Raw genomic sequence first — 18,144 nt, 5'->3', positions numbered from 1 at the left:
ATTGCACAATTTCTCAGAGCAGATCAAATCCAAGCAGACACGATGACTAGGTCACTAAAGTGTCATTTTTCTTCACCCATTTAAGCCAAACTGATTTTGTACAACGCATCACTGTCCAAAATATTCAGTATATCATTGCACACACGACAACTCAGGAACAAGTTTAATGAAACAGAAAACAGCAGAAAAAACTAACTGTACATACTGTAGATAGTGCTGTGATTGGAGGGCACATTTCATGGCCCATCAGCAATATTACACTATGGCACGATGCTGCACCAACCCACCTGGCAAAGTTATTGTGTGCCACTAGAAGGCTACTGTTTTCAGGCCGACCACAACAGGGCCAGTGCCTGTTCCTGTTCCCACACCACACTTACGCTCAGGACGAAAGTGCCTACTTGTAAACCACCCGTTCAGCGCACTGAACTTTTCTGTATGTAACCATTTGTTACCCGGATGAACCTGCTCACATCTACAATGTTGTCACATTCTGGTTCCTGAACGCTCAGACTTGCAGTCACAATGTCACCCAGTTTAAGAATGTGCACTGGCATGGTTCTCTGTCGAAAGTGCCTAAAGTGGGTTTGTCTAGTTTTCTTGGCTAGTTGTGTTTGGGAGCACAATCCCACATGTTGAAATGTTCTTGCCCGTCGTCTCCTCCTGGCCACACCTCAGGGCACGGGGCAGGGCCTCCATCAGGGCCTTCCTGAACATGGAGCTGGAGAAGACGTAGATGATGGGGTCCAGAGCCGAGTTCAGGAAGTTCAGCCCGAAAGACACAATGGTGAGCTGGGTGAAGGTGTAGAAGGCCGAGCAGTCCCACGGCCGGTACGAGCGGATGACCCACATGCCCAGGGTCGTGATGGTGGTCGGCAAAAAGCACACCAGGAACACCATGACGATGGCGATGCACACTCGCATGGCTCTTTGCTCTTTCAGCCGTTTCCCAAACCGTCGTTTCTTCAGGACGGTGGAAATGCGGATGGAGCAGAAGAGCAGCATTCCAAATGGGAAGATGAACTCCAGGACAGTCAGGATACGGTGCATTCGCACCAGGATGAGGATGGCTGGGGACGGCTTTTTAAAAGGGGTGAAAAACAGACACTGGGTTAGCTGCCCACTGCCCTTGATGTGGTTGTAGGCCAGCATAGGAACCCGAGGGCTGATCACCAACAGCCAGACGAAGACGGACACAAACACAGCCTGACGCTTGGTCATGCGGTTCAAGCGATGATGAGGGTGCACCACCTAGAACAAAAGCACAACATAGTTTTGAAGTGAAAGTGCACACCGCACACAACGAAATTGCATTTATGTCTCACCCATGCAAGGGGGCAGCCGTTTTTATGATGCAACACAGTAATTCTGTTCCATCTACACACCAGTTGCTGTCCTCCATACCACTGAGTCATTCATACAGGGATTTGGAGACTAAAGACGATTTTACACCAAAACGTTTGGTGCCAACTCCCGACACAGACAGTTGTCTGGCGGTTTGCGTTGGCCCTGGTTGGCTAGAAATTGTTCCTGAACTCACCTAGCCAACTTCACCCACCGTGAACACTCCCCTGGCGTTTGAGACCTTGTGGTAACTTCCACGTTCGAGAGCTTGCGGCAAAGAGATGGATACATGCTCATGGTTCGTCTGGCCCTGTTATAGCCAAATGTTTTCATATTTTCGCTAAGTCAACTCTCTGCTTTTCATGAGTAGTCTTGATAGTACATGCATTACTGACTCTAAATAGGCTATAGGCCTAGCCTATGATGCATTTAGGCAAAGTCCCCCTCCCATTCATAGTTTATCCATCAAGACGACATGGGGCACCTAAGTCACGCCCTCTACTTCCTGGTTCATGGGGCAGAGGGAGTCAAAAAATGTAATGGAAGTGAACAAGGCGAGTCGTGGTGGATTTGTGGTGCATTAGTGGAGGTCCAAGGTTTGGATTAGTGTCGAAAAACCACTCATTTCAAGCCCAGTAATTATTTTTTGACTCCCACTGCCCCATGAACCAGGAAGTAGAGGGCGTGACTCAGGTGCCCCATTCTCTCTCTCTTGGTCACAAAAACGCTATGTCTTTTGCGGTTTCATTACTCCACTTATTTTCTCTCACTGCTATCTAGTTCGCAAAAGAGGAAAAGGGCACGCTGGGCATTGTGTTAGAAGCTGTCTAAACAAACACAGTGTAATGTAATGAAACTCAAGATGTTTGTGAGTTCACTAGGCTACTGCTTAAACAACTGCCCACCCACGCCCTGCTTGGAGTAGCACAAACCAATCAGTGCCCGGCATGGAGCCCGACTACTGGTGTAAAAGACTAGGCTCATACGACTTAGATTTTTGTTGATCGATGGAGAGAAAACACGAGAGCGAGAACTTGTTGTCACGATGTGGGTGTTACTAAGCCCATACGACTTTGATGCAAGCGTCGATGTTGCAAAAGGCACGTGAGCGAGAACTTGTTGTCACAATGTGGGTGTTATTAAATACAGCGCATTTGCAGTCGGCCACAAATATGAACGAGACGATGAGCTCGCACCGGTTTGCTCTACTAACACACCACGTGTGAGGAGTGGGGGGACAGGCAGTGAGGAGGAGCTGAAGTGGGGACCTGCGCAAACTTGTGTAGAGGTGTGAGACAAGACCCATATACACCTGTGAGTGAGTTGTTGACCAACCAGTTCATGGGCGCGTGACCTCGGAGGCAGTCCGCCGACGAGCGCCGACGAGCGTTGAAGGGGATAAGCAACTGCAGAGGTTGCAAGATCTGTCTGCAGCCGCATTCATCCCGCGATAGTTTTACACCATGTGACATGTCACCTCGTCAACGCAACGTCGACGAAATTTCGAAGTTTGACAGGAAATCTAACCGTCATGCAGCATTTTCATCCAGGGTGCATTGCTGTCTAAATGCGCATTCATGCGTTGATGACAACTCGATCGCACCTATTAAAACAGCGCATTTAAAGTCGGCCACAAACATGAACGAGACAATGAGCTCGCAACAGTTTGCTCTACTAACACACCACGTGTGAGGAGTTGGGGGACAGGCAGCGAGGAGGAGCTGTTAATTTTGTCGACTAGACTAAGACTAAATATATTAGTCGACTAACCCTTTGAGAGTTTAATCGACTAAATTCTGACTAACAAAAATGATCTGTGAAAGACTAAAACGAGACTAAAATGTTGAGGACTTTTAGTCGACTAAATAATGACTAAACAAAAATGATTTGTGAAAGACTAAAAGCGACTAAGACTAAGAACTAACTTTTAGTCGACTAAATTCTGACTAACAAAAATGATTTGTGAAAGACTAAAAACGATTAAGACGTAGACTTTTTTGGGGGCTCAGACATAAATTGGTACAACCACAACTAAAGCCTATACATTAATTGTTAATTGGTAATCAACCTTTAAAGGGACACTATGGGATTTAAAAAAATAATAATTACAGCTGAATCCATCCAGCGACACTTATTTGAGTCATTAAATGAATGCTCTGGACCACTTTCGCACCCCACTGTCAGAAAATCCTGAATGTTACTTTTAGCAGACCTTAAGGAATATTGGGGGAGAAGCTTCTCAAACAGCACTATTGACTGCTGGCACAGTGGGATTAAAAACATTCTCACCGAAAGCTTAGCTAGGTTAGATTTAGAGACGGGTATGACATTGGCACATAATTCTACATAGTGTCCTTTTAAGACACAGTGTTATAAATTTGCTATTACCAGAATGGCAATAACCAAGTCCTAGTGCATTACTAAAGGTCCTGTGTTTTATTGTATTGTGACTTAAACTAAAGACTAAAATGTTTAGACTAAACTAGACAAAAATGTTGTGGACTTTTAGTCGACTAAATAATGACTAAACAAAAATTATTTGTGAAAGACTAAAACTAGACAAAAATGTTGAGGACTTTTGGTCGACTAAATAATAACTAAACAAAAATGATTTTTGAAAGACTAAAAGCGACTAAGACTAAGAATGGACTTTGACACAAGACTAAGACTAAGACTAAATAGAAAAATGGATGACAAAATTAACACTGGGACCTGCGCAAACTTGTGTAGAGGTGTGAGACAAGACTCATATTCACACGTGAGTGAGTTGTTGACCATGAAAAGCAAGAAAGGAGTCGCACACTGGAGCTGAATGCAGAATCAAAAACTGTATTAAACAAAGCCGAAAAAAGTAAATAAAACCGACAGACAGGGGACAAACGTTTTGGGTCTAGCCCATCATCAGTGTTCCCAGTTTAAAATATGTGCATAGGTGCAATAAGTGCATTGCAAACATACCACGACATACATTGCAGTGATAAACTATATACATAACGAGTCAATAGGCATATCAGAGAAAGATAGCCTACTAGGGAGAGTCAAAGTAGGCTATGTATGCGTTGTTGACCAACCAGTTCATGGGCGCGTGACCTCGGAGGCGGTCTGCAGACGAGCGTTAAAGGGGATACGCAACTGCAGAGGTTGCAAGATCTGACTGCAGTCGCATTCATCCCGCGATAGTTTGACACCATGTGATATATCACCTCGTCGACGCAACATCACCGAAATTTTGAAGTTTGACAGGAAATCTAACCATCATGCAGCATTTTCATCCAGAGTGCATTGCTGTCTAAATGCGCATGCATGCGTTGACGACTACTCGAATGCACTTACTATCTTGGGCCGTGACAACTGGCGACTGCAGATATTAGAAGCAATGGTGATTGGTCGTAGTAAATGTCTATCCTGGTGTGAATGAATACGTCCTAAATTAAGAGTGATAGACCTTCGTCTTGACCAATCGCTGTGTTTCAATCATCTGGAGTCGCCAGTTGATACACCGGCACGCCCCTCAACCCAACTGAACATGCTCAAAGTCTCCCGATGGAGACCCACGACCACCAACGTCCTCCAACTACCCCAGACACACCGAACCAATTCTGACCCAACTGTACCCAACGCCCGACAGTAGCCAACCGTCGGGTTGGTGTGGAAGAGGCTTAAAGATGGCCTCTCAACGTCATTTGATTAATATTGCTGTGTTCCCCATTGTTATTGAATGTGTTACGCGTTGGTCCTGTTTTAAAAAACGTTCTGGTTGCTTTGTTTCAAGCCGTTTTTGAAAGCCAGCAAGGTGGCTTGTGGAGAAACGAGAGGGTGTTCCGTGTTTCTCGTGGAAATGCGTCTCTGATTGGCTCACTCTTCCAGCTCTCGTGGAAATGCGTCTCTGATTGGCTCAGTCCTCCTGTTCTTGGAGAGAATGTAATGGGAAACAGAGTCGCCACTTCCCCGGGTGGTACCGCACTATAGGGGCGCCAACGGAGGCGTGCATGCTCCATTCAGGGCTGTGCTCTTTCGACAGCGACCCCTAGGGGAGCTGCAGGCACGGAGCAACCAGAGTGGACTTGCTCTATGGATGAGGCTTTGTGCTGTGTGTGTACCTGAGAGTAGCAACCAGCTGATAGCTAAGCTAAGCTAGATTTCGGGCCACCAGACGTTGCTTGTATTGAAAACAAGCAGAAAAAAATTACTCGACATGTTTTTAGAAAAATGGGTCGACATAAACCTTTGTGGCCAACGCCTTCTTTCGACGTGACGAAACACAGAACGGCTTTCGTGATTCGCTCGTTTCTCTGCATTATTTATGTCAATTGGGAAACACCAGGAAACGCAGCCAGGCGAGGTGACGCACCGCTATGAGAGCCTTGCAAGTGAGTTTAACTTGGGCTGACCGTCCGATCTTCAAAAGGAGTGAGTAAAATTGTGTTTAATCGGAAGTTGGCCTTTAATAGTTAGCAAATGTGTCCTGGGATCAGCGTGTTGCAAGTTGGAGTCCCTAATGGTTAAAATATCAACATGCATTATTTTGACCATGCTACCCTTGAAATGTCAGTGCCCGACAATGCAGATTCTGGCCATTCTAATGAGGACATGGTTATTATTATTTTTTTTTAAGTCTCAACATACTTCAAATATCATCCCAAAGGCAATGCAACACCAAGAGACTTAACACAGCAATAATTGTTTGGACAGTAAGTTAGGGTGACTTAAAAAAAAAAAAAAAAAAAACTCCTGACCCATTGCTATGAAGAATCCATCTCCGTGGAGGGTGGGAGATGGTCTGACCTTACCCTGCAATTTAAATTAATTGAAGTTTCGAATTCAAATTAATATTCCAAGTTTGCTTTATTAACATGACTGTTACGATATAGTGTTGCAGAAGTATACAAATAACAAGACAAAAGTGTGAATCGTGTTATCTTAACCAATCAGTAACGGACTCCGTGAGTGAGTTCTGCGTCACCACTCTCAACTGTTTGCTGATTGGCAGAACAATGAACGAACCGAGCTAGGAGGCTTTCGCCAGACTATGTGCGGAGCCAAAATCTTTGGGTGGAAGTAGAGTAGAGTATCATTTATTGATCCCAGAGGGAAATTAAGGTGTCAAGTAGCATACATGCATACAGTGATTGTACAGGTAGTTGTTAATACCTGCTGGGCATTACTGCCTGTCGCACCTCCTCCGGTGCCCATGGGTCAGCGAGAGAAATAAAGATTACCCACGAGATATAACACATATCCTTACAGTGTATATTAACCACATATAGCTCACTTTTACATATATTTAGCCAAGGCAGCTCTCTCTCTCTCTCTCTCTCTCTCACACACACACACACACACACACACACACACACACACTCACACACACTATACACACCTCACCCTTCCACCCCCCAATCCACCCACACACAACACACACCCAGACAAATTATAAAGTGGCACTTGTGCCTTAGCTGAGTGGCACATAGAAGCCAAGACAAAAGTGACCAACAAAGTTGCAGAAGTCACTCTGCATAGTACAATGTCCATTGTATTCCTTGGAAAAAGAAGGGGGTAACACAAGTCGCCCGCTGTGTCACTCCACACACACACTCACACCCACACACACACACACACGTCTCACACACATGGACGCACACACACACACACACCAACTGTATCACACGCTATATCGTCACGTGGCCATGAATCACCGATCTATAACCTCACCCAATTATTAAGCTTTTGTAAATCAAACTCGGGTAACACTTCCAAATAAGGGGCCATAATTAACAGTAAAGTAGCTACAACCTAATACTTAAGTAATGGTTAATAATCATTACTTAATGCCACATTAGACACATATTAATTGTTATTAATGCATTAGTAAGCAGTTACTTAACTATTAGATAACTATTACCTTGTGTTACAAGTTAATAGCATATTATTATTTAACTAATAGATAAGTAAGGGCACAGTTAATAGTTAAGTAGCTATCAGGTAATACTTAACTAAGGACCAAAATTAACACTTACTTAATACAAAAGCAAGGCATAACTAATGGTTATATAATACATAAATATTGGGTTTTGGGACCCTTATATTAGAGTTGGCTGAGGCTAACTAATGGTTAATTAATAGATAGATATTGGTGTTTGGGACCCTTATATTAGAGTTGGCTGCGAATAACTAATGGTTAATTAATCCATAGATATTGGTGTTTGGGACCCTTATAATAGAGTTGCCTGAGCATACCTAATAGTTAAGTAATTAATCTACTGTGACATCTAGTTTTCACTCGTTCAAATCACTGTAATAGTGGCAACAGGAGCCATTATATAGCAAGGATTGGACGTACACTTCTCAATGATGGTGGGATGATGAGATGTAATTTTTTCATGTACCACTTATTAAATTTAATGGTAAAAACCCTACAATAAATGCAGAACATTATGAAGAGTAATAGTTTTGAAGCAAAACTAAACCATTCCTTTGTGATAATTAGGTTAATGTTTGAGAATATTAGCTCCAAGAAGAGCAGTGCATGATGGGTACGCAATCTATAGACAACAATAATTCGGTATTATTTAATCATTAGATATGCCTTACTTTTGTATTAAGTAAGTGTTAATTAAGGTCCTTAGTTAAGTATGACCTAATAGCTACTTAACTATTAACTGTACCCTTACTTAACTAATAGATAGGTAAGGGTACAGTTAATAGTTAAGTAGCTATTAGGTCATACTTAACTAAGGACCTTAATTAACACTTACTTAATACAAAAGCAAGGCATAACTAATGGTTATATAATACATAAATATTGGGTTTTGGGACCCTTATATTAGAGTTGGCTGAGGATAACTAATGGTTAATTAATAGATAGATGTTGATATTTGGGACCCTCTATTACTCTACCCTCTACCCTCTAGAGCCAACTCTATTATAAGGGTCCCAAACACCAATATCTATCGATTAATTAACCATTAGTTATCCGCAGCCAACTCTAATATAAGGGTCCCAAATATCAATATCTATCTATTAATTAACCATTAGTTATCCTCAGCCAACTCTAATATAAGGGTCCCAAAACCCAATATTTATGTATTATATAACCATTAGTTATGCCTTGCTTTTGTATTAAGTAAGTGTTAATTTTGGTCCTTAGTTAAGTATTACCTGATAGCTACTTAACTATTAACTGTGCCCTTACTTATCTATTAGTTAAATAATAATATGCTATTAACTTGTAACACAAGGTAATAGTTATCTAATAGTTAAGTAACTGCTTACTAATGCTCAACATATGCATTAATAACAATTAATATGTGTCTAATGTGGCATTAAATAATGATTATTAACCCTTACTTAAGTATTAGGTTGTAGCTACTTTACTGTTTATTATGGCCCCTTATTTGGAAGTGTTACCCAAACTCATATTGCGCAATGTCTCGTGGGAACAGACACTTACCAAAAGTCACAGCAGAATTTCACCAAAATGTTTCCTTTGTACAGTATTTTTTGTTTGTTTTTTGAAAGGACTGATAATAGAGTTTCTCACAGTGAAAATTGAGCCTCATTTTATTTTTTGAAGGTACGTAGTATAGCCAAAAAGTGAATGTCTGCATGCCGTTGAGACGGATATAACTGACAACTGTAACTTGTTTGCAGTATACTTGTCATGGACATGCTCTTACAGTTGTATATATATACATAGTATACTATTCAAAAATATTGTATGCATGCAAGCATTCCGTACAGTGCCGGCCCGAGGCATAAGCAAACTATGCGATGTCATAGGGCCCCCACGCCACCAGGGGCCCCATCAGCAGCAAAGTTCCAGGAAGAAGTGAACTCGCCACCATTTTCCCTAGTCATATATATCTTGTTCATGTACCACTTGCTGCCACAAATAGGAGCCATAGGTGGGGGTATGGGGGGCCTGGATAAAATTTTGCTAGGTCCCCATAAAGGCTTGGGCCGGCCCTGATACAGTATGTCACAAGCACAATGATGCTATTAAAGTCTCTTGAAACATTTCATTAGGTTATGATAAACTGATGATTGCTTAGAGAGTGCCCTATTCAAATGGGCAGTTAAGTGATCCCCTAATCTATAACAATCGTGGTGCCTTCACGATAAATTTGAATGGGCTGTCCGACTCGTGGTTGATTTACGATTGATGGACCTGACAAGCCTCCATCATTCAGTAGATGACAGGAATGATGACACTGAATACACCAGTGATTTCTCGGACACCATGATGAGGAAGAAGCGGAGTGTAGGTAGGGTGTAGAGCAGTGTTTCCCAACCTTTTTTCTCTTGTGTACCCCCAAGCCTTTTCGTTGTGCCATGAGTACCCCCTAAGTCAAGTTCTATATTGCTCTCACCATCCCTATGTAACTGACCTCCATATATTTGTTAAAATTTTATTTTTCCAAGTACCTGCAGTGTGCTCACGCAGGAGTGGGGTTTGTTTATGCAGTCCAGTCACCTATGATGATCTCTCTCTGTGTGTCCTTCTGTGTGATGTTGATTATCTGGATGGCCCTGGGTACAAGGAACCTCAATAGCCTAAAAAGAGAGAAGTCAACCCGGCGCTCAGGTGTGTGGAATTTGTTTTTCCAAAGTGGTGCTCTTGGGGTTGGGAAATCCAGAATTAGGAAAGCAGAAGGTCCAAGGCACTCAGATGTGAATCAGTCCGAAGAAGGAGGTATATTAAAAGCCTTTATTATCTGTGGCTACTCATGATTACCTCCGCCAGGAGGTTATGTGATCGCCTGATTTTGTGTGTGTGTTGTCTGTGTTTGTTTGTTAGTTCGCTGCTATTCCACTGCCTGCCACAAGGTGCGCACGGTGAGCACTGAGCAGAGGCGTGCCTGCGTCTTTCTCAGCAAGGACCAGGGGAGAGACTTTCTCCTCGCCGCCAGCTCCAACACCAAGTGCATTTCACCTAAAAAGTTGTTCATCTGCAGGCAGCCTTCATCCGCAGGCAGTAATCAGTCCTGTCAAATGAATTACCACCGCTACCAAAATTATTCAATTTGTGATGTGTGGCCTTACTATGTTATCATTGCTGTTGCGAGAAGGACAGTGACCACCCCCGCATATCGTTTAGGTTCACAATGCTGTCGAATTAATTACGTTGTCAAACAATATGGAATATGTGATCGTGTACGTTCACAATGTTGTTGTGGACTGTGACTTAGGTTCACAATCCTGTCAAATTAATTAGGCTACCGTTGCCAACATAATTTATGACTCTAGGCCTACGTTCAAAATGCTGGTAAAATTCATTACATCCCCTTCGCTACATTTAAAGATAACCCCAAGTTGTTTGCGAGATGGACAGGGATCAGAAAGTCCGACAGCATGCATAATGGCCGAGCACCGGCAAATATTCCACACGGGTGAGCCTGCGCCATTCTAAACAGTAGGCCTAAGGAACAGGGTGAGACTGTCTCCTTTGACGCCAGCTCCCACACCAGTGCTGTCAACCTAAAAAGTTGCTCATCAGCAGGCAGCCTATAGCCTAGGCTACACCCTCGTTGAAGTTAAACAATCATGTAAAATGAATTACCGCTGCCTAAAATATGTGTGAAGTGGAAGTGAATTGCGAGATGTACAGTGACCACCGCAGATCATTTTGGTTGACAATGTTGAATTAATTGGGTACCATCGCCAAAAATATGCAATTTGTGGCTGTGTAAGTTCACAATGCTGGTCAAACACCCCCTTCACTAAATTTAAAATCAAGCCCAGTTGCGAGATAGACCACAAATTCCGACAGCAATGCCCGTGGACTGATTAACAGCGGTGAATAGTGATTTGAGGAATGCGGGGAAGCAAATGCCGCTTCAACCGACAGCGCCAAGACCAACCAGTGGCCCATGAGAATGATGCATACACAATCGTAGGCAAAAAAAGAGGCCTTAGCTTTCTGTAGTTGTTTCAGTTTTGTTGGTCAAAATCATTACATTCCCTTCATTAATTAGGCTCTATCAGCGCGTGATCACAAGCTTCAGTTTCAAAGCAGGTTTTGCAATTGACTGAACTGACATGAATGTGTCATTTTGAAAGTTCTGACAGGAATATAGTCGTTCATATTGGCAAAGTGATTATTTTTGTCCATTAGGCTATCTAATTATGCCATGCCTTGGCGGAGGTATGTGATCTAGGTCTTCTATCCTTGGTCTGTTCATCTCTCTTGAGACCAAGATAAACAAATTTACTTTAGATGGTGTCAAGCATGTGTTGTGGTAAACAAGTGACTTTTACAAAAAAAAGTGTATCCTCTCAATAGCCAAGCACGGTAGTGAGACTGACATGGTTTGGGGATGCATGGATGCTGTCAACATTGGCAATCTGAAATACACTTAAAAGAAACATGCATGTCAACATGCACTGTGACTACTGAAGCAGATCATGATATTCTCCATAGGATTGCATTCAAATCTCACACCAATCTATTTAAGCCAGGTGCACACTCAAATGTAAAAGTTCAATGCAAAGAAAGGTTGAAACGCACACAGATGACCTCCCTTTTAATCCCTTTTCATTTCGAGACGATTCGAGTCAACACGGCTCCTTCTCTACTGGATTTCAACCTGGGGTGTACTCACTTTTGTGGGTACATGTTCAAACATTAATGGCTGTATTTTGTTTTTTTTCTGAGTGAACAAGAAATTTAAGCGGTTAAATAGGTTGTTAAAAGGTCACTAATCATTGTGTCAAAGTGAAATTTCTTTAATGTTTTCATATGTAAAGATATACTCACAAGTCTGCAAAAACTGTGAGGGGTGTTCACTTTTGTGATATACTGTATTCAATCACGGGTATTAAGCCCCTGCTTACACTGCAGGTTTAAAAGGAGGAGGAGGGGATATACGCCCCTGAGGTAGAGACGAGGAGGCGCTCAAGAGTGAATAGCGTTGCCCGGTCAATTTGTGCATGTGTACTACGCTCTTGTGAAATTGGGTCGTAGCACTGCTTCCACTGTGCGTTTACTCACAAGGGACGATCAAGATTTCAAACAGTTTTGATTTTCTTGCAACCCCCGTAGGCTACCCTACGATTACACAACGCAAGCTGGTCATGAGGTAAAATGGCTCGTTGTTACCCCATGTAGGCCTACACTACACGATGTGAGACTCATGATTGACCTCAGATAGAGCAATTGCCCCGATTCCCAAAAAGTCGTGCGAGTGACAAATCGTGGCAAAATCGGGTCAAAAGCCGCACAGTGTAACCGCACAAATAGACCAGCGGCGACAGGCGTAGCCAAGGGTGGGCCTGGGCCCGCCCACTTGACATCCAGGCCCGCCTCATTCACACTTGACAGTCAACTGTTGCCTCATTGAACTATAAATTAATGGCATAGCACTGAGCGATAATTAACCATTTTGTCAAAAGTCTGGTTCATCTTCTGTGATTTCTATGATTTCAATTTCAAAGTATCATTTTTGAGCACAGTATTATAATATCTACCTACACACTTTTGGGTTGGGCCCGTCCGATTTTTTCTGGGCCCACCTGTTTTATTATTTCTGCCTACGCCCCTGAGCGAGGTGAGCGACGGAAGTAATTGACTACCAAATAGCCTACGTGTTGCTTGAATACCAGCTATATATTATTTAATTTTACCTAAGTTTACAGTGACTGTAGACATCCTGAAGAAAAATTGGCAGGCAGCTATGTCGCTGATGGTGACAGACTACAACTGCTAGTGGGAATCGTAGCTATATAGAGATGATATAAAACCCGGAGGATCCGATTGGAGAGCCGGGTCAAGACCTCATCCGAACAGACCGGATGGCTGTCGTGCATTGATCCGCCAAAGGCGGGTCAGACGGCATTTAATTAATATGTCAACAAAATGGCAGTTACAGCGCGAGAAATTGTGAAACCGGAATATATCCTCTTTAGTTGACTACAACAGCCATTCTCTAATCTCCCTAGTATGCTGTTCAGTCACGACGAACTCTCACTGAGTAAAACTGAACCAACTCCCGCCTCGTCATTCATCGAGTCTGTTAGATCCGTCCAGCCTGTTGTGGCCAATTGAGTCGCGGATCCCCGTGTGTGTGCTTCTGACTCTGTTGAGGTCTACATTCCTAAATGTTAACAGTGCTCTGCCAACGCTTTAACATCTCAGTCTGTAGGCTACTCTTAGGGAAATTATAGTCTACAGACGTGACTCTACTATCACTCACTGCGTTACAGCGTACAGTCTTTAAAGCCACTGCTGTCACTCCCCTCGTCCGAGTCACTCAGCAGCGGCGCCCTCGGCGAGACGAATCCTGACTGAGTTGTTGGTAGCAGCGAATCCCCTACGGATCGGATCAACGCTTATGTTTCGTTTTTGCCACGAGTGTGCGAGTCGCAAGGCAACTCGGCAGCGGAAGCAAGTGGTCATCTGCTGCTCGCCTCCTGACTGTCCCTGCTCAACTAGACTTCTGCTCCCAAATATTTGACTTTTAGTCTTCTTAAATACAAACACACACATTATTTATTGCAAAATCAGGAACATGCCGTTTCACTGCTGCCAAAGGCTGTTCGAGTTGTGGTTGCATGTTTAGTGAGGAGACCCAGGTGGGTCGGCTCGCAGCATGGGTTTAGGAACTGTGACATTCATAAAGTGAGTTTTGTTGATCAAACTGTCTTACTCTTTGATTTATCCACGTGAATTGATAAATGGAACAACAAAGGCGAGGTGCATAGCTACTTCACGGCAGAAACGTTTTAAAAAATACATTATTATAATTTATTTTTTATTTATTTTAAATAAGTGACCCGAATGACCCGAGTGATCCGTCTAACCCGGGTACCCTCCTTGGAATGATCCAATCAATCCGGACGCCTCAAAGATTCGAGTTAAGCACCTCTATAGCTATATTGATTGATGTCGTATGTGTATGAGCACTACTGAATCCGTGAACTAAATTGTTTTCTTTACAGTAGTTACGAACGGAATGCGGTGGAAATGCTGCAAAACTACTGGTTTTGACAGTAGAGAGAACAACTTCTAAAACTTAACAGAGTTTTTTGTTTGTTTGTTTTTATCAGCTACCTCGAGGGAAGATGGCACATGACCACAAAACAGAAGAAGCATAATGGTCAGACAGACTACAACTCATGTTACAACTCATAGGGCCTATGTAGTAGGCTATTCTGTAACTAGACAGATTGTAAAAGACACTGTCACATGTGTGATAGTTTGATTTTAAGATTTCTTTGCTGTGTTTTTATTTTAGAGTGGCCTTGCAGTGTTTTGTTGTTTTGTTACTTTACGCTGTTGCAATGCGTCACTCCTCCCGGTGCTTCCAATGCCACGTTAATGACTTTCAATGGACTAATCTCAGCCAATTGTGGGGAGCTGGACTTGATTGGGGACAGGTGCGTCTGGGGAGGATGTCTCTCTTTATATTTCCCTGTAGGCATTGCACAACACACACGAGGGTGAACCGAGCCAGCCAGAGAGAGAACAGAGGAAGCGGTGCAGTGCCTATCGACTGACCACGGCGAGAGAACCGAGACCCTTGGCTACCGTCGTAGATACAGCGCACACCTTCTACACGGGCCAGGCTTTGTCTGGGCCCGGCCAAAGTAAGTAGCCTAGTCTGATTCTTTGACTCGACTACTTGTTGGCTTCGTTGCTCGCACTCTTCGCTGCCGCGTTTTTTCCTCTGTTACAGTTCCTGATCGGCGGTTCTGCTCCACCCCTGCCTGCGTCTGGTTGCCACTGTGCCGCTTTGCTGTTCCGGTGGTTGGCGTGCCTTTGCCTTGCTGTTGGTGTCCCGCTGACTGCCTGCCTTCTACTGCTACGCCGCTTGAGCTACTGCCTCAGATAGCAAGCTGACATTGAATAGATATTGATTTTCCATCTGAATCATCAGAATGGTCGACATTGAAATATTGATGCAAAATAGATGTTGAATCACCATTGTTAAACCGATGTAACCCGACATAAAATAAAGTTGACAGCAATGATATTGAAACAACATTGATTCATGGTCGTCCTTATTATGATTGATGTACCATTGATATTTGGTTTACCGGGTGATAACAGTCATGTTGAAAAGTCATTGATTTTGTGTTGATCGGGTAATCACGTATGATCGAAAGGCCATCGATATATAGTTTACCGGGAAAGATTGAAGTTATCGGTCGTTGCTGAACAGGACGAGACAAAGAGTGGCGCACGCTCGGATCCAGGAACAATTACAGGTAAGCAGACTTTCATACTTTTACACAGTAAGTGTTCCGCGATCCATAAACGGCCACAGTTTTCCTATTGAGAGCGCCTGGTGCGGTCACGGCCGATTTCCTCCGATCACCTACGATCGGCAACACAAGCTGAATGAAACAGGCTAGCCGGCTAGCGAGCTTTATACTGCAGCCATTCTGTGAACTGCAGCTAGCAGTACGTGTACTGGGGTCAGTTGCTGGAACACACACTTAAAACGTAATAAACTTAAACCTGCTGCACTGCACTGCACTGCACTGTAGATCCTTTTGCCTTTACACACGATCAGCGAGCAAGGCAGACTGATTTTGAATGAAACGCTGCATGTGTGAAGTCAGCGCCAACTGATTTCTTTCCTTTCAACTGGGAAGGAGTCGGGAGGAAGACGCGCTTACTCGGTGAAAGAGTAGAAGCCAGCGCCAACTGATTTCTTTCCGAAGGCGAGATGGCACCTGCGGCAGCAGCACCTCCGTCGGCGGTGACCCTACCCAGCTACCAGTGGAAGCAAGGACTGCAGGAGTAGCAGCGGCAACAGCATCAGGGGCGGCACCGACAGCAACTGAAGCGCCGGCGTGCGCACCACCCCTGCACCTGGAGGGGAGGCGGACGGGCTTGTCGTTCCACCCTTGGTGTCGCGACTGGAGGTGAAGGGAGTGTGCCATCTCGCCTTCGGAAAGAAATCAGTTGGCGCTGGCTTCTGCTCCTGCACCGTCGCTTCCGTCTGCAGGCCTTCTTCGTTTGGTTTCTCCAGGAGGTCTCCTGGCTGTTTCTCTCGAAGTGGCCATCCATCTTTCACAGAGTAAGCGCGTCTTCCTCCCATTCAAACCGCAAAGCCCTCTAGCACAGTGATTCCCTGGCCCGCAAGCACCGCGCACCATGCATGCAACGAAAATCAACATGTGATCAAAGCAAAACTTTCAGAAATTGCACGATATGGGATTTTCAATATATTTTGAAAAGTTTGATGGACCGATGTGTGTTGTTAGGATTCATTTTAATTAAAACTATATTTTGTGTGTTTCAGATGCCCTCGCTCAACAGCCTGGTGGCATGGATGATCTTGTTTTTACACAAGATGTGCAGAAATGGCTGCGCTATGCGCCGGACAGAGCTGGAGGTGCCGGTCGCAGTGACAGTAATTAAAATAATTCAAATAATAAACATCTTTCTTAATAAACATCTTGTGTTTCATATTTATTATTTTATATTATTAAAATGTGGATCCTGGCTGTAGATAAAGCAGGATATATGAGCCAGATAATTCTGGTAGGCTTTCTATTGAAATAACATTGAAAGCTCATTGATTTTTAGTTACGTTGAAATTTCAATGTTGTTTCAATATAGGCACGTATCGAAATACAGTTGAAGTTACGTGGATCCATAGTTACAAAATCAACATAGTTTCAATGTTAGTCGAGGGTGCAAACTGATGCTAAATCAACATCGAAATCTGATGTTGTTTCAATGATTTAGCGTCGACAATGGAATGCTGATTCTACATCGATTCAATGTAAGCTTGCTGTTCCCTGCTCGCTGCCGGGGCTACTGCTGTTGCTGTTCTGCTGCTCGGGTATTGCTCTGCTGCCACTTGCTTGCTATCGCTTGGGCTAAACTCTTGCTTGGGTTCTCTCTTCCTCTGCTGCGGGCTGGTGCTGCGTGGGCGGGGCTTCGGGGACGCGACTTACCACAGACTGAGTCAGGGGCGGAGCTATAGGGGGGGCGAGCAGGGCACTTGCCCCTGGGCCCAGGGCCCTCCTGTATTGGTGGTGGGGGCCCTCTTGTAAGCTTGGCAAGCTGTATGGGGGGCCCTATACGTGTCTTGCCCTGGGGCCCTGTGTGCTATTGTTCCGCCACTGGACTGAGTATTTTATTATTTTTATGGACTAGGACTTTGGACTTGGACATACTTAAAGAAAAGGTTTTTAAAAAAGAATAATAAAAACTCATGGACTTGAATTCCCTGTTTCTGTCATCATTTCGTTGCCTGCCACATTCCTGTCTTTTGGGTTGCCTTGTCACGGGCAAGAAAGTTGGTAACAAACAAAAATAGGCAATTGACCCCTGTGACAACACTTTACTGTCACGTCAAGTGTTTGACTTTCCTGGACACTAGCGACACAGCTTAACGGAATCAAAACTAGCTGGACAGGCTGTGCTGTGCATTTGGACTCAGAACGGAATGGGGCTGAAGCCGTTGTATGGTGCTGTTATGGTTCCGTTCCACGGACTTGTAACGCAGTCCAAACGCACGGCGGGCCAAAACAGTTATGATTCCGTTATGCGGTGTATCGTAGAACGGAGCGGGGCTGCAGCCGTTGTACGGTGCTGGCATGGTACACAGTTGTGATTCCGTTAAGCGGTAGCCTAGTATCGATTACGCGCCACCACAATATTGTCAACTTCAGTTGTAAACATGTTTCTACTAAAATAAAGTGTTGAACCAGCCGTAGGTTTACAGATTTTTTCCTTTCTCCCCCAGGAAGTGATTCAACGATGGACATTGTAGATCTATTGGTGAAAATAAATAAATAGAAGTTTCTGATCTCGAAAATCCTGTGTCCGAGTGTGTTTTCTCAAGG

At 43.9% G+C, this 18,144-nt stretch overlaps 1 protein-coding gene across 1 annotated transcript; it reads right to left on the bottom strand.

Moving 5' to 3' along the window:
* Positions 1-112: 112 nt before the first annotated feature.
* Positions 113-16,385, bottom strand: LOC134444150 (hydroxycarboxylic acid receptor 2-like). Its single transcript, XM_063193585.1, has 2 exons — positions 16,062-16,385; positions 113-1,251 (listed from the first exon to the last, which is right to left on the bottom strand). Exons 1-2 carry the CDS (start codon positions 16,383-16,385, stop codon positions 592-594), a joined length of 984 nt encoding a protein of 327 aa, XP_063049655.1. The 3' UTR covers positions 113-591.
* Between the last annotated feature and the right edge of the window lie 1,759 nt (positions 16,386-18,144).

The sequence above is a fragment of the Engraulis encrasicolus genome, chromosome 3, assembly GCF_034702125.1.
Source record: "Engraulis encrasicolus isolate BLACKSEA-1 chromosome 3, IST_EnEncr_1.0, whole genome shotgun sequence".
Taxonomy (NCBI): Eukaryota; Metazoa; Chordata; class Actinopteri; order Clupeiformes; family Engraulidae; genus Engraulis; species Engraulis encrasicolus.
This window is presented reverse-complemented; position numbering and strand designations above follow the sequence as displayed.

Excerpts from the sequence above, each read along its gene's own strand:
- LOC134444150 (XM_063193585.1), bottom strand. The coding sequence starts at position 16,385 with ATGGGAGGAAGACGCGCTTACTCTGTGAAAGATGGATGGCCACTTCGA. Across the intron at positions 1,252-16,061 it reads TGCAGTCCTTGCTTCCACTG|GTGGTGCACCCTCATCATCG; the intron begins GTAGCTGGGTAG and ends CTTTTGTTCTAG.